We start from the raw sequence: 18,968 nt of genomic DNA, 5'->3' as shown, positions 1-18,968 counted from the left end.
GGGCAAACTTCGACAAAGAACTTTCACCTAGTTGTATGAGAGGCGTCTTTTTCTTAAATTGTTTTTTTTTTTAAGGAAGGAAATGATTGAAAATCCTTATCAAAAGGAATAAAGGGAGAGTTTGAAATTTGACACCAAGAGTACAGCCCAGTTTTTTGTATAAGACTCCCACAAAACCAGTACATGGTTTTATCATATTTAGGCATATTTTCTAGGTAATCTCCATATTGTCTACAGCATATTATTGTCACCTTTTGTGGCATTAGTTTTTCCACTTTCAACTTCATCTGTCCTCAATGGCTAATTGTTTTGCTTTCATTGGAAACTTGTGACAATCCTACATGTCAAATCATTCCCTCAATGCTCCCACAACAAAACTGTGCCCTACATCAAAGTCTTATTTGAGCAAAGCTCAAAATACTTAATCTAATTCCACAAATGTTTTTTAGTTTTTTTTATCAGTGAAGATTTGGGCTCTTGATGACCTCTTGGATCTTTTGTCTCTAATTTTGGCCTGACCGACCTTGACAAAACACTTTGATTGTTCAAATGCAGCATACCTGAAGCAGCACACTTGAATTCCAGCGTAACAGAAACAATGCATCCTTAACAGGGAGGGTAGGTGGGAAAAGAGGTGGAATGTGTCAGACGGGTTTACCCACATTGGGCAGCCACACAACTTTATTATCACGCCACACCCAGACATGCCTATATAAATCAGACTCCAAAAGATAAAGAGATGCACATACAGAGCCCAACTACCATCCGACCCTTTCCATCATCACCAGTAGTGAAATCTCCACACAGCGCAACCATGAGTATGAGGACCACGCGCAACAGCCGCCAAGGTGTACGCTTGTCTTTAGGGGGCTTCAGTAGCATGTCCATGGGATCCTACTCCATCCCCAAGATCAGTAGCGGGGCTAACCAAAAAGCCTTGATTACAGCTGTGACTGTCAACAAGAGCCTGCTCACCCCAATTAACATAGACATCGACCCAAGCTTCCAAGCTGTTTGCAGCCAAGAGAAAGAGCAGATCAAGACGCTCAACAACCGTTTTGTGTCATTCATTGATAAGGTAAGAGGAGATTTCACTGTCAGATTTAATTCATTTTAATAACCTTGATAATCCCTGTAGATCCATTATTGGCGTTTGAACTGATTTTTAAAAGTTATTTCTATTAAAAATGAAATCATCTTTTTGATTTGGTACATACTTTTTTCCTTGTGGCACAGGTAAGACACCTGGAGCAGCAGAACAAAATGCTGGAAACCAAGTGGAAGCTGTTGCAGGGCCAGACTGCCACCTCCTCTAATGTTGAACCCATGCTGAGGGCCTACATCTCCAACCTCCAAAGGCAGCTGGAGTCTCTCAACAATGACAAACAAAAACTTGACATGGAGAGCAATGCCATGCACAAAAATGTGGACGACTACAAGACAAAGTAAGAAAGTGTTGTGAAAGAAACTGAACAACTATTTAAGTCTTTGAACGGTTAAGGCATGTGGTAATCAACTGCAAACTGATTTGCATGAGTAATATAATATGTGGGGTGTGTTTCAGGTATGAGACAGAGATCATCAAGAAGAATGATGCAGAGCATGAATATGTCATTCTCAAGAAGGTACAGTATCATTATGATGTCATAGTGGCTATGATAGCTTAATGAGTGTGTGTAACACTGGTGAATGGTGTGTTCTTTAAAGTAAAGAAAAACAACAACTCAAGCCAGGTTAAGGTCTTTGGGACAAACTCATTATATATTCATGTTTTTCTAAGACTTTTCTCTACTAATAATTTTCCTTGTTGGGCTACAAAAATGTGTGATCTATTACTGGGGTTACAAAGACAGAAGTTTGGCCACACATTTTAAAGCTATTCACATGAAATGTAATAGTATCTGTCAAATGCACTAGGTTAAGCATTAGGAAAGTTTTCTTTTTCTGGCTGCCTGCAGGATGTAGAGGCAAGCTACATGTCCAAGATGAAACTAGAAGACAGTGTGTGTGTTATCCGTGATGAATTCAACTTCCTCAAGACTCTGTATGACGAGGTACAAAACCCTTTGCTGAAAATTTGTATAATGTAAGAAAATCAATATAAGAAAAGCTTGTTTTGATTTCCTTGATTTTGTCTTCTTACTGTTGCTGTATGTATTGTTATTTTATTTGTTATAAAAGGAGCTGCGTGAGCTGCAGGAGAGCCTGAAGGAGATCTCTGTGGTGGTGCAGATGAACAACTCCCGTGGCCTTAATATGGATCAGATTGTGTCTCAGGTGAAGGCTCAGTATGAGGACATTGCTGCCCGCAGCCGTGAAGAAGCTGAAAGATGGCACAAAAACAAGGTAAAGAACGAAAGTATGATTATTACATATTATATAGTTACATGTTGTGTTTTACGTAGAAAAAGTTTGTCTTTAAAACTACAAAAGTGCTTAGCAGTTAACATTCATAAACTAGAATACCCTGTTATTTTGACTGGAATAACTCTTGTCAAACCTGATAATTACTGATCTCACGTATTTTGTTCCTCTGTTTGATCTCTGGGGGCACCAGTTTAACCAGATGACTGCAGAAGCCGACCAACACGGCAATGAGCTGCGTAGCACAAAGGGGGAAATATCTGAGCTCAACCGAATGATCAGCCGCTTGCAGAATGAGATCCAGGCTGTAAAGGCACAGGTGGGTAAAAAGGTTTAAGGAGGCCCTAATGTGTTTAAAGTCTAAGGCAATTGTTACAGCTTACTGTTTGGCTCTGAAGTTTTCCGGATAACGCATGTCTTAAGCATTAAATGTAATGTTTGTTTTAATAAAATTTTATCTTTTCAGCGTATCAACCTTGAGGACCAGGTAGCCGAAGTGGAGCAGCGTGGGGAGGGGGCCGTGCAGAATGCCAAGGCTCGCATCAGGGACCTGGAGCTGGCTCTGCAGCGGGCCAAGCACGACATGGCTCTGCAGCTCAGAGAGTACCAGGAGCTCATGAATGTGAAAATGGCACTGGACATAGAGATCTCCACCTACAGGAAGTTGCTGGAGGGAGAGGAGGAGAGGTGAGTTGTGTAGGTAGATCTCAGCAGCGTCAAGTTCTCATTACCAGGGGCGTAGCACAAAATCCTTCGCCCTGTAGAAAGGCATTCCCCACCCCCCCCACATCCACAGCTATTCATTCTAGCATCTTTTTGGGTCCTCCTAATGTGAGATACTGTATACTCAGTCCTTACTTCCACTCAATAGAACAGTCAATAGACTGTGGAGTTCTTACTTTTTAACCTTTTACTTTGACAGTACATCAATGGTTACTGTATTACATATTTGATGTATTTCCTGCTTTCTCATTGACAGACTTGGAAAGGACTCTATTCTCAACATCCAAACAGTCCCCACCAACAGTAAGTAGGCTACTTTTTAAACTGAAGATAAAACAAATGTTTCCACTGGCATTAGGATTGTTATGACAGCCCGCAGTGTGTGCTTGTATGTGAGATTGTTACTGTCATCTCTACAACAGCCGTCCAGGTTGACAACTGCAGGCCACGAAGACGAAGTGCAGTTCTCATCAAGACAGTGGAGACCGAGACCCGTGACCAAACATTCACCATTGGAGCACATTAGCCTGCTGGATCACTCTGGCCATTTAACTGTTACTTTAATCTCTACACAAATAAGCCAATGTGTGTATTTGTTTATTTTTATTTTCCTTTTGGATTTCACATTATTTACCACTCCCTGTGTTTAAAATAAAGATCAAGTCTACTCAACTGCACGATAATTTGTGTTTCTTTTTCCTGGGTAGTAGAATAGTATGAAATAGAATACACTTTATTGTTGAGAAAAGGCAGGAAAATTGTGAAATCTTAACATGTCTACAAGATAATGAAAAACATAACATTAACAAAACAAAGATCTCTACAAGTACGCAAGGTTCATCTTGTAACACAAGGTTTCACAACTTAAATAAACATAGGCCTAAATATTAATTATGTATTTTATTTTGTACCTATTGTATTTTTACATATTTGTTTAGAGAAGTTATTGTCAGGTGCTCGAATTTCACGCTCGGGTGTAATAAAACAACATAATAGCAAATTTCTCAGCTGAATGGACTTAAAGTGTTCACAAAGAGTAGAAAAAATGGCTTCTGATTGCATCAAAAATATTAAAGTAGCCTACAAAAAGTAAAGGTAAAATGGAGACATTTGAGAATTATATTGGATAATTGTTGGTGCATTTTTTGAGTTATTTTAATCACTTTACTTTTGGGTATCATAATCAATAATAATACATCATATATTATTTGCTGATTATATTTTGTATCTGGATCTACACACTGAAGCTGGCAAGGCCTAAATGCAGTGGACTAAAAAGTACAGTATTCCCTCTGCATTAAGAGTAGAATCATTATCATTATATCTTATGGAATTAATAAATTATAACTACGTATTTAGTATATTTAAAAGAACGTTACTTCCCCCCACCAAACTTAACAGGTCAAAGTGTTACTACTGCTAGGACATTACCCGTTCATTTGCGGGTAATATGACTATGACTACCATCGATGAACACTCCCTGCAGCGTATTTAAAACAACCAGAACAGCGTAGGCTACTTCCGGTTTTGTACAGGTGTAATTGGCAGTTCGCAGCCATAGACAGTTAAAGAAAGGTCGCAGCGTTGTTAAGGAAGGTCTGGCATAGCGATACTAATTGGCATGTAGCTCGTGCAACTGCTGCTGTATCACCAGTGTAGGCGTAAACCCAACTTTGAATGAAAAACAGCTGTCTTTAAAGATATTTTGTCTTTACGGCACTTGGTCTCGTTTACGTCGTTTTCCAGCAGTACTGCGTGGCAGCATGGACGGCAGCCACACTGCGTACGAGGTACTGTTTCTTTCACTGTCTATGGTACTGTCATAGATACACTTCCTTGTTTTGAAAATGATTTGTATACTGTACCTTCTAGGGCATGTTGGTAGACGGCTTTTAAGCACAGTTAATTCCATGAATGAATGAACGACTTGCTGCTTGCAGACTATTGTAAGATGAGACTTATTTTAGTAACTCTAAATATTCAACAAAATAAATCTCATCTTACACTATCATGCTGAAAGCCAATCCTCATAACTGTATTATATGTTATGTATTCTCACAGCAGGGATTTCACAATGGACAAAGAGACTGTGCTAACTCACACCCTGAAGACAGACGGCATGTCAACACTTCTTGGCGGAGAGCTGCCTGTCAGTGTGATTAACAACAATAAGTACATATCCCCGCTGACTTCTGAAGCTCAGGCAACAGACAAAAATGTAAAAGACGACTTGCTCTCCCTTGATCGTGCCATCCACACGGCTCTGTCTGATGAAGTCAGAACTATAACACTAGTCGGTCCTAAAGGATCTGGTAAAACCACTGTTTTGGAGAAGCTAGTTGTGGGCTGGGCAAAAGGAGAACACCTTCAAAACTTTGCTTATGTTTTCCATTTCCGGTTCAGGGAGTTAAATTATCTAACTGGGATGTTTTCTTTGGAGACATTAATGCTACACCATCACGGTCATGTCCCTTCTGAGTCAGTGCCCCAACTTTTGCAGAAGCCTGAAGATGTGTTGTTTGTGTTTGATGATCTCGATCAGTGGAACCACAGCCTGGACCCTTCCGCCCGGGCCCTCTGCTCCGACCCGAGCCGGGCGGCGTCGGTGTCCTGTTTAGTGGCCAGCTTGCTTCACGGATCGCTGCTGAAAGGAGCTGCCTCCGTGGTGGCAACCAGGCCGACGGGACATCTGAAGTTTCTGAGTGGCACCCGGGTGGAGTTGTTGGGGTTTCTGAAGCCACAAAGAGAAGCCTACTTTAAGGGATTCTTCACTGACCCGGTGGCTGCCAAAAAAGCACAAAGGCACATGGAAAGGACTTTAGGCTTTTATGATATTTGCACCTCCCCAAGATTTTGTTGGACAGTTTGTTCTGTTTACAAGTTTCTTATGGATGCCGGAGCTAAACTTCCTGAAACGTTAACTCAGCTGTATGTGGACATCCTGGTCCACCTGGTTCAGACGCTCTCGCTGAACGAGGCCTGCAGCAGAGAACTAGTGTTAGCCCTCGGCAAGATGGCGTCTCATTGCTCCCTTGATTTGCATTCGAGCTGCACCAAAGAGGAAATGGATTCCCTTGGTTTTCAACATTTTCTTACCTCAGTTGGTGTTTTCTTGCGAGTAGATGGCGACCAGTTAGATAAACGTGTCTTCTCCTTCCACTCCCAACTGATGCAGGACTTCTTCTCGGTCGTGTCTTTCTATTTGGACAGGTCAACATCTGTGGGTGTGGCAAAGATGTTGGAAAAGCACAAAGGCCAGGCAAAGTTTGTAGATATCTTCTTGTCAGGGCTCTCGGAGCCACTTCAGCGTAGACCGCTGGAGACCCTGCTGGGGGAGCTGAATTCTAATCTGATCATGGATTTCAAATGTTGGTTTAAAAGCAGCTCAGAGGCGACACTTAAGGGATGCTGTAAAGACGAGCACCACTACTGCTTCCATCTGCTTCATCAAGCTCAAAATGAGAGCTTGGTAAAAGAAATCATCTCCCCCTCGGCACGATTAGGCATCAGTTATGGAGACTTGAGACTTGAGGACTGCGCAGCTCTGAATTATGTTGTCACTTGCCTTGGTGAGATGGAGCAGTTGAATCTGTATCATACGAGAAATCCGACGGAGGAACAAGCAGAGATGTTGGCTCCAACTATGGGCATATCCCATAAGATAATGTAAATGAATCCATACATCTAGACTTCATTATTCATTCATTGTGTAGCTACAGTATGCTGATATATGTGCGATCACTCTGTTGTGTTCCCCAGCTTGTCAGGCAGTTCCTTGAGTCCTGGCGCTGTCTCTCATCTGGCTTCAGCTCTCAGCAGAGGATTCTCCAAGGAGCTGGATCTCTCTCAAACCCACCTCGGAGATAAGAAGTTCAAAGTTCTCTGCTCTGGACTCAGAGACTGCAAGCTGCACACATTAAAGTACTATTGAAGCTGATTGCATTCTTTTAAATGTGCCTTTATGTTAACAGACAATTCTCAAATGAAAGTGAATAAGTCCTTGATCTGTTGCTTTTTATTTTCTAAGACTTGTAGTATGCAACCTGACAGAGGCAATCTGTGGAGATCTGGTGTCTGTCCTGACCTCAGCCACCTCTCAGCTGTGTGTGTTGGACATGAGGGCTAATCAGATCGGGGACCAGGGATTCATCAAACTTTCAAAAATGCTGCACAGTCCTCTCTGCAAACTACAGGAGCTCCAGTATGTGCTTTATATAGTGTAGTAGTGCAATACAAGTTTAGTTTTTTTGTTAGAGCTGTCGGTTTTTATTTTAAAAAACAATAATCTTTTGTTATTTATTTAAAAGGCTACAATGCTGCGAGTTGACTGGGGGATCCATGAAGGCTTTATCAACAGCTTTGTGTTCAGGCCAATCGGAGCTGAGGAAAGTGGACCTGACACAAAACGCAATTGGTGACAGAGGGGTGGAGGCTTTGTGCAAGTCCCTGCGACACCCACTTTGCAAACTGCAGAGCCTCAAGTAAGTCTGGGGTGTTCAAAATGGCTCATCTCTTAACCTAAATAAATCCAGAATCTGTGTGATAAATCATACCTTCGCATTGATGTTTTTCTGCCGTTGGTGACCTTGTGTTTCTGTTATCTTAGTTTGTTTGATAGCGAGTTGACAGGTGCATGCTGTCCTTATTTGATGGAGGCCTTGATGTCGGAGCACTGCTCTCTGTCAGAGCTGGACCTGTCAGTGAATGATTTGGGCCAAGAGGGGGCGCTGCTGCTCTGCCAAGCCCTCAGTCGACCTGGCTGTCCAATAGAAAAGCTTGGGTAGAGTCACATGTATTAACACCTCTGACTTTTCAGTACCACCATTTACATATATTTGATGTATATTCTGCTTCGCTCTACAGCTTAAAACGATGTGAGTTAACCCAGTCGGTCTTTAAGGAGCTGAGCTCAGTGCTGAGAAGTGGCACTTCTCAACTGAAGTCCCTGATTGTAGGTATAAATGCAGTAGGAGACCAAGGGGTTAAACATCTTTGGGATGCTGTTGCACATCCAAGCTGTCTACTGGAGGAGCTAGAGTGAGTTTGACAAAAGCATTTCACAAAACACTCTACTACTACATTGCAGTGAGCCCTACACAAAAATGTGCCTGTCTTTTACGGTAGTGTTGAGATGACCGGGTTGACGGACGGCTGCGTTATGGACTTGTGTGCTGCTGTAAGAGCCAGTAAGACTTTGAAGAGCCTGGAAGTGAGAAACAACTCACTGACTAACGCCTCTGTCCCAGCCCTCCTCCGGGTCATGCAGGACAGCCCCAACATGCAAGAGATAAAGTAAGCCATATTCTCTTCAGTTAATTATAAACTATCTTGAGCCAGTGTAGGCTACTTTTTACATGAAGTTTCAAAGTACAAGAAAACATTTTTTAACTTGCTCTATCTCTAACTACTATTTTGTCTCTTTCAGTCTAAAGTACAACAACTTCTGTGAAGAAGTTTTCAACATGCTGAACGAGTGTGATAAAATAAGATACTGAAGATAATTGCACGGCTGACTGCTAGAAGATCACTTACAGTGTTTATTATTTAAGCTAAAACGATTAGTGGGTTCATTTTTCAACCAACAGAAAAATAACTTTAAATAAGTCGGATTATAAATAGTTTGTCATATTTTAAGGAAAAATGCCATTGGGGGACATTCACTATTTTCAGTTTCAGTTTAAAATTGGACTTTTTTTAAGCATTTCTTGGTCTTATGTCACAGTAAATGTAATATCTTTAGGTTTGGACTGTTGGTCTTACAAAATAAGAAACGTGATAAATTCAACATAAGGAAATTGCGATTTTTTTCTTTTCTTTTCTATTGTAACATTTTCTAGTATTTAATCACATTTTTTAACATTTAATCACAAAAATAATCCGCTGATTGATAAATAATTAAAATCTTTAGTTGCAGCCCTATTGGCCATTCCTGGCCCAGCAATATTCAGAAAAATGAATTAATGCTTTCATTTAAAGTAGTTTACACTATTGTGATGCACTTGTGGCCTGCTTAGTTGTGCGCCAAACCAAAAATACGTGAAACTTTTCAAACTGAAATTACACAAAAGCAGAATTTGGGAGAAATTTCTACAGAACCATAGTTTGCATATTCATGTCTTGAAAAAGGTTGTTGTGAGTCGACTTTTTGTAGTGTGTGATAATGTGTGTAATCATTGTTTTGCATGATTTGCTAAATTCTATGATGAAAAATAGACTGAATTGACTTTTTCGATTACATTAAAGCATGTCAGTAAACTTAACATGTCTGGTCCTTGACGTGATTCTCATTTTACAGTGAGGGCCTTAGTGAAATGAGTTTGACAACCCTGCCTCAGATCTTCTACTGCTGGTTTTATAGATACTGGAGATGTTGCTTTTTTTAAGCTATGCTCAAAAACTATGGAACAGCATTCCCAAAAATATGAAGCAGACTCTGTTGCAATTTTTAAACGGCACTTAAAAAGGCCCCCGCTAGTCTTTTTCTAGGACCACTTCTAGCAGTGTGTGTGCTTTACATTGAGTCTCGCATGCCGTTTTTTCAAAAGACGTTTTTGCCTTTTTAATATCTTTATTGACTGATCTTTTAAATTGCTCTCTGCAGTGATAACACTTAATGTGTCCTTTTTAATTTAATTAGTGCTACCCTTTAGGCCACGTGTATGAAATGAGCTACAGATACAAAAAAAAAGCTTTATCACCAATACTGCTATTCATTACATATTAACTTTTACCATATAACAATAAAAAAAACTACATATTCACTGTATATGGTACAATAATGTTTTATTAAGAAATCTTTGGCATTTTAGGAGGTGTTTAGCTTACAACAGAGTAAGCTATATTTTCAGTAAGATTTGTTTTACAGCTGTAAATATATTACCAATTTCACAAATAAAAATGTATTTACATGTAGAGTGACAAAAGCAGTGTTGACATGCTCTTTTAATTCCGAACTTTGAGAACGAACACACACACACACACACACACACACACACACACACACACACACACACACACACACACACACACACACACACACACACACACACACACACACACACACACACACACACACACACACACACACACACACACACACACACACACACACACACACACACACACACACACACACACACATTTCTCTGTCTACTCCCGTACGCATAAAGCAGGTGTAAACCTCACACACTGTAAACTTGACTCAGTCAGACAGCGCTAAGACTGTATGCCCAACATGGAGTTCCCCTGTATCCGAGTCCACTCTCCATTTGAACGTGTCAGCAAATCTTTCTGCGTGAAAAAACGTTGGTAGACTTTTCAGGAGGTCAAAATGACAAGGTGGGTCACACAGGCACGCAGCAGGTGAGTAAAAGCCACACTGAATGTAAACATTCCCTCATGGTACTCAGTGGTCATGAGTTTCTCCATTAAGGTTACCAGTGTGACTGTTGTCCTTTGGTTTTAGGGTCTGACAAGGATTTTTACCGGAACTGGAATAAATCTCCTCGTCCGAACTGCTCTCAATGTCACTGCGGTCGTCTTTTGCCACCTGTACAGTGAAACAAATAGTGAGGAAAATAAAAACAAGGCTACAAGAGTGTAGAGCCATGCTAGCAGCTAGTGAGCATGTTAACATGCCTACAATACCAATGCTAACATCCTGATGCAGGTAATGTTAACCAGTCACCATCTTAGTGTAGCCGGTTTGCATAATAATATTTTGTAATTAGCACTAAATAAAGTACAGCTGAGGCTGATGGGAATGTCATTAGTTTTACAGGTGTTTAATTATAAACCAAATATTGGACAAATTTAAATCGACCCGATTATAGTGCGAGATGAAAAGAGGCAATTTACCCTAAGGGGAACGTGAATGTGTCTACCAAATTAATTGGCGATACACCCAACAGTTTAAGACATTTTCCCAAAACAAAAAACGTCATGGTGGCACTAGACAAAATGTCAGAGGATCACCAAAGGCAGTAATAGTTAGCCTGCCAGAACCATGAATTTCATGGCAAGCCAACAAAAAGTTGTTAGAGGTAGACCAACTCACCGACATTGCCAAACATAAAATCATGCCGCTACTGGCATGAGTAAAAACTACTACACACAGCAGAGAGCCAGACTAACCTTTCCCTTGAATATGGCTTTGATAGCAATGCGAGCGATGAGGTAGAACCAGATGACGTGAAGAGTCTGCAGCACCAAGAGCAACCCGTTGAGCAACCACCAGGCCTGGTATGGCCCGACAATCTCCCAGCTCTCAACCAGGACACTGTAAACAACCCTGCAACAAATACACACACACACACACACAGAGATTACTGCAGCACTTATTATTTTAGTTCATTAGGACACTAATTTAGTGTAGAAATGGCTTCCAATAGTCCCACGTGACAAGTAGGCAAACGTCTGCAATTTGAGTTGTAAATAACATCTCATTTGACTCACCAGAAAGGATAGATGACAAGTCGAGTGCAGAAAAAGCTTATGCTGAAGATCACAAACAGGCCATCACATAGCCGTTGGTACTTGGCATAGTTGGCCAGTTTGGCAGCCTTGGGGAATAAATTGGGATTTAATAATTGATACGTATTAAAATATAAAACCATCTCTGGTAATGACATCTTTTCACTGAAATGCTTGTGAAAGATGTTTTTTTTTTTTTCTCTTCTGTCAGACAGGTAGTACAAGTGGCTTACTTGTTCTACTACATTACAGTTATATTGTATTGAAATGCTAATAAGAGGTGTTTGTTTTGTCAGACAGGTAGTACAAGTAGCTACAAGTTCAGGAGTATTACGTCTTCATTTTTTAACCTTTTCTTTGGTTTTGATACACCATCGATTTTCACTAGATGACTGTGTCAACAGGTTATACTATGTCTCTCTGAAGAGAAACCTTCATTTATTTTACTTTATTTAATTTGGACCTTTGTTTATATACAAACACACACACACACACACACACACAGATAATGTGTGCATTCAGTATTTTTTTTTCCATTTAGCTACTTATTGTTAAACCCTTGTTATTGTTTTTGCTGGTCTATGGGTGTGTTACTTTGCTGTGTTCTGCTGTGCTTTTTTCTTATTTGTTTAACAGAAAAGCTATAAATAAAATATATATTAAAAAAAGCACAGCAGTATCAAATGTCATGCTCATGTTGCCAGCTGTGTTTGCCCTACAATGTGTGGCTTTGCTTAACCCGCTCAAGTTTGCTTCTTGGAACAACTGCTGTACGAAAACAAATTGTAATCTTCATCACTGGGTCCTTTACCTCGAGAAAGACGTCGGATGCATCATGCACACACATGACCAAAGTGCCAACTCTTAGCATGTTGTTGGCATAGGAGAATGTGATGAGGAATATGGTGGCCAGATGGTGGACAAGCATGATAATAAAATCCTGTCATCAGTGAAATAAAAAAGACAAGGAAGAAAGAGAGAAATGGGTAAATGCGATGCTTGGGCTACCTGCACTGTAAGTTTTATAGTTACGTAAAAACAGCTGCAGCTAATGAGAACAATTAGATGATGTTATAGAAGCCGGTCTTTGTAATACTAATAACACATTTTATTTATGTATTGCATTTTATTTGTATAGTGCTTAAAAAATTAATAAATCTCAAAGTACTGAAAATCACAAGTACATTTGTCCAAAGGCTGCCAGTTTAGTCATGACACCAACTGAAAGACTTAGGATGACTGTTTGTATCCCAGGAGGACATGCTAATGTAAAGCTACAACAGGCAGCATTGTAGATCTGTGTGGCCCTGCAGCTATTCATTGTCTAACCTGTTCTGCAAGAGCACATTATATAAAACTAATCCTAATGCACGGGGGACGTTAAATGATGTGAACATAAAGAGCTGGCTGAACAGATGCAAAGGGTGTGACGTTTTCCGAAGGGCTATATTAAGCTGCAGCACAATACAGTAGTATTACGTTAAGCTGTTGTTGACTCACCTTACGTTTAATGTCTATGAACTGGGAAAACATCAGAGACCAATAGAAAGAAAGCTCAGCTGCATAGTGGTTGAACTGTCCAGGACTCAGAGGCTTTTGGGGGAGTGAAACAAAAACACTTTTAACATATTTGTAGGGTCTATGGCCTGCCACCAATATGGTGCTGGGCAGCGGAATATGATGATTATGCAGTAAATAAAACACTAGAAACCTGAAAAGGGTAGTTGTACCAACACTGTCTGGTGTCCCACATCCAAGGCGACTGACAGAATCAGATAAAATGTGCATATGATTAGATCAACAACAGTTACAAAAACATCCAGTCGGCTTTCATTCCTTTCAATACCAGCTAAAGCTTTGCAATACTTCACTAGCGTGCTAAAGCAATCAGTATGATAATTCAACTCACCACCCACAAATGTCGAATGCCATAGATAAAAATCCCCAGGTAAAATGTAAATCGCCACCTGAGAAAAAAGAAGAGTAGAATTGATAACCAGAACAATGTAACTTGCTCTTCTTGAAAAACAAGAGTTTGTCATGCAAACACCTCAGTGAGGTATTAATGTTAAGATATTTCACAGAGTAAGTGAAAAAACTTTGGCTTGTTGGTGGCACCATACGTAAAGTCAGGGGGTCACAACAATCATTCGGATTCATGCATTTAATGGCAATTAATGCACACCACACACACACGGGAGTTTAGTAGGAACATACATGCTCTCACAGAACTTTTTCTGCATACTGGGCCTGTCTTGGTTTCGACGGACCCGAAACCATCTCTGTATTTTCCGTTCATCCCAGTCCAGCTGCTTGGAGAGTCCCTCCAGTTGCTTCGTGTCAGGACACTAAAGTCGGGACAAACAGAAATGACTTGCTTTCCATAGAGTCTACTTGTGAAAAACACAATACCAGTAGGTGTGACTGTCACACTGCTTGAATTATTTACTGAACACACCATTATGCCTGGGCTAGTGTAGGCCAGGGCAGTAACTTTAGTACTCCAGTGTGCAGGGGAACATTTAAATGGACTACAGCACAAGTATAGGCCTTATGTACCGTTTTGGACTGAAACACCTTCTCCAGGACAGCATTAGGCTGAGCTTGCCGAGGCACTCCCGCCTGAATCTGAAGTATGTGGGCACAGGGCTTGGCCACTAGCCTGTATACACACAGACAGAGAGGCAAAAAAAAAGACAGAGGGTGGGGGCAGAGAGGGGTACACAGAGAGACATACAGAGACAAGGAGAGAGTCAGAGGGATACGCACGTTGTACATACTTTAGGAACAGGTAAACCATTAGCTAAGATTGGCTAAGGGCTTTCTTTGAACTGTTGAGTTAGCAGTTTGCTCACAAAGTTATGTTTGACTTTGTCTTAGAGGGGGGGAGGAAAGTACAATAGAGCCTATAAGAGATACAAGAAAGCGTTTGGAGGAATCCTGGGGAATGTAGCACATAGTCTAAACAGAGCATGATGACCTCTGTCATGTGAGGGGAGACAGGGATGAGAGGCTTCCTTCTAACCACAGCACTGATGTGTGTCACAAGACCATCTGAGTTGACCAGTGTTAATGCTCAAACCAAACAAAAAAAAAAAGTATTACAATCTCACAACACACCACTTATCCCTAATAGTTTTCCAAACATGGAAAAAGACTGAATGAATAGAGCTACAGACTGAGCTTCAGGCCTGCCCGTTCATTGGTGGTTTTACTCCAAAAAGGGCCACATGCATAACCTCTAATTTAGCTGAACTTTGCTGTAAAACATTTTGACTTTCTGTGCTACAAAGTTTGAACTGAGACAGACTGATATACAGGACCGAATATTTTTTTAAACCTATCCTTGGAAAACTATCTTGCTGAGCAAGGTGAACGTGTTTAAAGCCAGTGTAATAACTGCATGTGTCATCGCCTCAAAAGAATGCTACTATAAGAGGCTAAGGCAAACCCAATAAGGAGACGAATAGCCCACTTAGGCTATCTGTTACATGGAGAGGCAGAAATTGAAGCAGTCCCATTCATTAGGTTTTTTTAAGAGGTTTGCCAACTGCGTTGGGATAGCAACCGCTCAGGATTTTTAACAAAGCATGCAGAGAGTTGGTTCTCTCTATTTCCCTGCGTGCACAAAGAATGACTCACATGTTAAGATTCTTGCAATGAGTTTGGTAGGTATGTTGTTTTTTGTTTTTCTCCCCTTTATGAGCAAAAGTTGCCACATAAGCTGAAAACCTTTGCACTCGCACAGAGCACGCACTCAAATGAAGAACCTCACTAAAATGATAACAGCAAACAAGGACATGGGTATAGTTTACCTTTCAAAAACCAATCTTAGTAGAAAAACTAAGACAGCCAGAGGAAGGGCGTATAAAATATGTCTTATTCGGGGATACTCCACACCAGTTGGTGGTCGCTCCAGGTCCGCCCATGTAACATTTTCGGGAAGCCAAAACCTCTCACTCCAAATCCAGTCTGAGATAGAGGAAGTCATCGGGGAGCAGAAAAATAGTCGCGGTCAACTGTAACGTTACAAGGTAAACCAAAAACAGGGACAATTACTTGTCGAACATCTGGTGCCTTAGTTTAACTAGCTCAAAACCTTTTCAGAGATGTTTCCACCTCCCCCTGTTACACTATAAGAGTATCACTTCTGGTTCACTTTTGAGTACGGACCGCTAGCTTGACACGTAAGTCGAAAGGCTACACCCACCACTGATTAGGCAACTTTCAGTGATGTTTTTCACTTGAATGATGCACGCTGTTGTTTCATAGGTTGTGGCCTTTGAGACATGTCTCTTCAACATTACATACATTGGACCTGAAAAGACGGAGTATGTTAAAGTCAGCTAACTATTATTATCATTATCAATTGAAACCTAGCCAATTAACGTCAATTAGTTGAGGTTATCCAGTTAAAGCTAACCTTTTATTATGAAACGTTTTAACAAAGGAAATATGATACAACCAGTTGCCAGTTTACAATAAAGTTCACTTAGCTAAAACTAATCAAGAGCCCTGCAATAAAACCCAGACTTTCCTTTTATAAAGGTTATAATCCTCCACGATTATCATAAAGTTGAATCAACATCCCTCTAAAACAGTTTCAATAAAACCTGAACATTAAACCTTCATGAAGGCAGGATTAATTACAGGGCTGTTGCATTAGACAGCATTAGTTTTAGCTAGCTAGGGGTGCCCTAATAAACTGGCAACCGCGAGTGTAGATCTATTATATTTTCATTCAAGACAACTACTGGGATGATAGGATACATTCAACAACATCAAAACAGGTTTGGAGCTGAGACAACAGCAGTTTCATTTTTATTTTATTGCATTTGGCATGAGTCCAGGGTGCTATTAACTGTGGTGAGAGGATATAGGACATCTTTTGGAATTTGGCGTATAGTGGATCTTGTGTGATCAGAAGGTAGTAGACCATATTGTAGTCATAAATGCATGCGGAGCTATATGTTTACAAAGTTTGGTGGATTTTCCACTATAAAACTGGATTATGTGGATTTACCCTTCACTTGTCTGTGTAGAGAAAACGTATTCCTTGTTCTCTAAGAGTCCCCTTAACTGAAGATAGACTAGTTAGGGTTCTCTTGAGTAAAATAACATCCCTGTTGGATGCCAAGATTCAGTTTGTAAAAGAAAGTAAAAAATTGGAATTGTTGATTTATTGACTGAAAATATGTCAATGATTTGCAGTGTTATATCATGAACCCTTCATTTATAACTTCCTTGCCCAACCAACCAAATATGAGGTCAAACAGCAACATTTCTCGAGGTTTGTGTGTGTGTGTGTGTGTGTGTGTGTGTGTGTCAAGTTTATAGGACTTTACGGTTCACTCTGAGTCCCACGATAACCCCTTATGCCTATGTTTCTAGGGCCAAAATTGGCAATTGTTGTGTCCAACCATTTCTGAATCAGTTTTATTCGCCAGGTATGAGGACACATACGAGGAATTATTCTTTGGAGCATCGTTGCTCACATTGTGCTTACACAAAAAAACAAAACAGGAAACAACCAAAACTAAAAATATACACACTAATATATACATACAATACATACATACTCTAAACAGAACAATATAGAGGCATGAGTGAACAAAGAGTTCAATAAAAAATATTTTAATATGGAGCATAGTGCAAGGATACTGGAATAATTAGTATTATTAATTTATTATCTCCTTAAATGTATATGGTTTATGTGTGTAGCTGCAAGAAAAAAGCTGCAAACTGTAGAGGCAGCTTCTTAGTTTCTCTTTAAACTAGTAGGTTGTTAGTGTTGTGGACTGTGCAGCTAGCTGGATGACAGGCTGGTTTTGACTTTTTTGAGTAGGGTGCTGCTTTCTACTCTCAAACAGTATAGTCCCTATTTAAATTAAAATCTAAAGCGCTTGATCTGAAACTCATCCAACTCCACTTTGGCTGGTTAAATGTTGCATAATCTGGGCGCAAATTATGGCAAAAAGGGGCAAAGGTGTAGTTATTTTTGTTTCTCTCACTGCAATCAAAAAATAACCAAGTTTTGCTTGTGATTAAAAAAGGTTTAGGTGGTGAGTGAATAGGAGCTGCTTGGGAGTAAAAAGTCTACCTACCAGAGCTGCAGCCATTAATCTATTGGCTGCAAGGCTTGAATGTGGGTGTGGCCATGCCCTGCCAAGCCCACCAATAGAAACCCTTATTTAAGCCATTTTAGACTCAAAACCTTTTGACTTGCAAGCAAAACTTTTCACTCACAAACTAAACATTTTCCCTTGCAAGCCAACATTTTTGTGATGCAATAAAGACAAACTTGGTTTTTGATTCCAGTTAAAGAAATATTCCCTTAAACCTTATTGTTTTGTTTGTGTTGTGAAGAAACAAAAGTAACCAAACACAAAAGGGTTGAATTTATACTCTTTAGGTGTGTTTTGGGTGTAACATGAATTCAACATATCAGAGTGTCATGCCCTAAGTATGCACTGATCCTGCAAAACAAACAAAAAAAGACATGATATATGTGTTCATACTTGCACCATTGAGCCTGTGGCATTAGTATTGCAATGACAATGCATAATATCACCATAATTGATGTGGAATTGTACTGCGTTAAATAACAGTACATCTTTTTTTCACAGGTTTCAGCCTCCCTGGAACTCAAGTTAGCATGCTTGGGAATGATAAAATGAATTAAGGAAAAATAAATCTTAAACTAAATAATGTGAATGTCCTCTAACCATGACCCCCCCTTTTATTGTAACTTGCATCACACTCTGTGTGTGGACTTCATACATAATTTAAGGATTTAATGTGACATGATAAGTTACGAAAGCTTTTTGACCAGAGGGAAACCTTTATTTGCTTATATAGAAGTGATATCAAAGGAGCCTTTAAATATCATGCTTTTTAATTTAGGCCGTTGCGTTCTTTTCTTTTGATTTCACCTCAGCCACAAACATTTTAATGCATGCTGACGAGTCTATGCTGATGCATTTTATAGGCCAATACAATACAAATTAGCTAAACAATACACACAGTTTATCCCTGTAATAGTCACAGCAAAACTTCAGGATGACATGTAGATCTAACCCTACAAAAGAGTGACCTACAAGGAAAAACAATAGAGGAGGACATACAGGACACACACTCTCACACAGGCCTCTATTCTGTGTCATCCTGTAGATTTTCACATCAGTACCAACTGGTCAGAGAGCAGCTCGGATCTCTGAACAAAACCTCTCTGTAAGTATGCAGCTGCAGCTTCCGACATGCCCTTCTCGGATGCATGACCTAGTGTGGAGGGGCTGGGGTACTTCAGCCACAAAATAGGGGGGTCATGTTTTCGAGGACATCCATCTGACTTACCTCTAGCGTAGATTAGTAACACACTTGAGATATTTGCTTACTTATTTCAACCATTT

At 40.1% G+C, this 18,968-nt stretch overlaps 3 protein-coding genes and 1 long non-coding RNA gene across 7 annotated transcripts in view; 2 read left to right on the top strand and 2 right to left on the bottom strand.

Annotated features, from left to right (window-relative positions):
• Positions 1–4,759, bottom strand: part of LOC117947508 — a 1,113,976-nt gene extending 1,109,217 nt beyond the window's left edge. The window contains exon 1 of the long non-coding RNA XR_004657255.1: positions 4,701–4,759. This is a non-coding gene — a long non-coding RNA (uncharacterized LOC117947508). The remainder of the gene's footprint in view (positions 1–4,700) is intronic.
• LOC117947476 (keratin, type II cytoskeletal 8-like) lies at positions 714–18,648 on the top strand. 2 transcript variants are annotated; one of them, XM_034876449.1, is made up of 11 exons: positions 714–1,078; positions 1,237–1,445; positions 1,565–1,625; positions 1,959–2,054; positions 2,182–2,346; positions 2,558–2,683; positions 2,831–3,051; positions 3,344–3,390; positions 3,510–3,656; positions 18,302–18,307; positions 18,637–18,648. In XM_034876449.1, the coding sequence occupies exons 1-9, from the start codon at positions 740–742 to the stop codon at positions 3,611–3,613; spliced, it is 1,368 nt and encodes a 455-aa protein (XP_034732340.1). In that variant the 5' UTR covers positions 714–739; the 3' UTR covers positions 3,614–3,656; positions 18,302–18,307; positions 18,637–18,648. The 2 variants fall into 2 exon arrangements, with proteins under 2 accessions (XP_034732340.1, XP_034732339.1); XM_034876448.1 differs by lacking the exons at positions 18,302–18,307; positions 18,637–18,648 and having other exon boundaries at positions 718–1,078; positions 3,510–3,770.
• si:ch73-233m11.2 (NACHT, LRR and PYD domains-containing protein 3) lies at positions 4,626–8,924 on the top strand. Of its 3 annotated transcripts, XM_034876364.1 has the most exons (9): positions 4,626–4,877; positions 5,149–6,753; positions 6,847–7,008; positions 7,115–7,288; positions 7,395–7,568; positions 7,694–7,867; positions 7,951–8,124; positions 8,212–8,379; positions 8,513–8,924. In XM_034876364.1, the coding sequence occupies exons 2-9, from the start codon at positions 5,162–5,164 to the stop codon at positions 8,580–8,582; spliced, it is 2,688 nt and encodes an 895-aa protein (XP_034732255.1). In that variant the 5' UTR covers positions 4,626–4,877; positions 5,149–5,161; the 3' UTR covers positions 8,583–8,924. The 3 variants fall into 3 exon arrangements, with proteins under 3 accessions (XP_034732255.1, XP_034732254.1, XP_034732256.1); XM_034876363.1 differs by lacking the exon at positions 4,626–4,877 and having other exon boundaries at positions 5,098–6,753; XM_034876365.1 differs by lacking the exons at positions 4,626–4,877; positions 7,115–7,288 and having other exon boundaries at positions 5,098–6,753.
• LOC117947484 (ceramide synthase 5-like) lies at positions 10,181–15,743 on the bottom strand. Its single transcript, XM_034876460.1, has 10 exons — positions 15,375–15,743; positions 14,119–14,221; positions 13,777–13,907; positions 13,469–13,526; positions 13,271–13,321; positions 13,060–13,152; positions 12,371–12,499; positions 11,542–11,648; positions 11,221–11,377; positions 10,181–10,636 (listed from the first exon to the last, which is right to left on the bottom strand). The coding sequence occupies exons 1-10, from the start codon at positions 15,548–15,550 to the stop codon at positions 10,493–10,495; spliced, it is 1,149 nt and encodes a 382-aa protein (XP_034732351.1). The 5' UTR covers positions 15,551–15,743; the 3' UTR covers positions 10,181–10,492.
• Positions 18,649–18,968: the final 320 nt, after the last annotated feature.

This window comes from Etheostoma cragini, chromosome 7 (assembly GCF_013103735.1).
Source record: "Etheostoma cragini isolate CJK2018 chromosome 7, CSU_Ecrag_1.0, whole genome shotgun sequence".
NCBI lineage: Eukaryota > Metazoa > Chordata > Actinopteri > Perciformes > Percidae > Etheostoma > Etheostoma cragini.
Note: the sequence above shows the minus strand (reverse complement) of the source record. Positions and strands in the feature narration are given on the sequence as shown.

Excerpts from the sequence above, each read along its gene's own strand:
- LOC117947484 (XM_034876460.1), bottom strand. The coding sequence starts at position 15,550 with ATGACTTCCTCTATCTCAGACTGGATTTGGAGTGAGAGGTTTTGGCTT. Across the intron at positions 13,527-13,776 it reads AAAAAGTTCTGTGAGAGCAT|GTGGCGATTTACATTTTACC; the intron begins GTATGTTCCTAC and ends CTTTTTTCTCAG. Across the intron at positions 10,637-11,220 it reads AAGCCATATTCAAGGGAAAG|GTGGCAAAAGACGACCGCAG; the intron begins GTTAGTCTGGCT and ends TTCACTGTACAG.
- si:ch73-233m11.2 (XM_034876363.1), top strand. The coding sequence starts at position 5,135 with ATGTATTCTCACAGCAGGGATTTCACAATGGACAAAGAGACTGTGCTA. Across the intron at positions 6,754-6,846 it reads GGCATATCCCATAAGATAAT|CTTGTCAGGCAGTTCCTTGA; the intron begins GTAAATGAATCC and ends TGTGTTCCCCAG. Across the intron at positions 7,868-7,950 it reads TGTCCAATAGAAAAGCTTGG|CTTAAAACGATGTGAGTTAA; the intron begins GTAGAGTCACAT and ends TTCGCTCTACAG.
- LOC117947476 (XM_034876449.1), top strand. The coding sequence starts at position 740 with ATGCACATACAGAGCCCAACTACCATCCGACCCTTTCCATCATCACCA. Across the intron at positions 1,079-1,236 it reads TTGTGTCATTCATTGATAAG|GTAAGACACCTGGAGCAGCA; the intron begins GTAAGAGGAGAT and ends CTTGTGGCACAG. Across the intron at positions 2,055-2,181 it reads TCAAGACTCTGTATGACGAG|GAGCTGCGTGAGCTGCAGGA; the intron begins GTACAAAACCCT and ends TTGTTATAAAAG.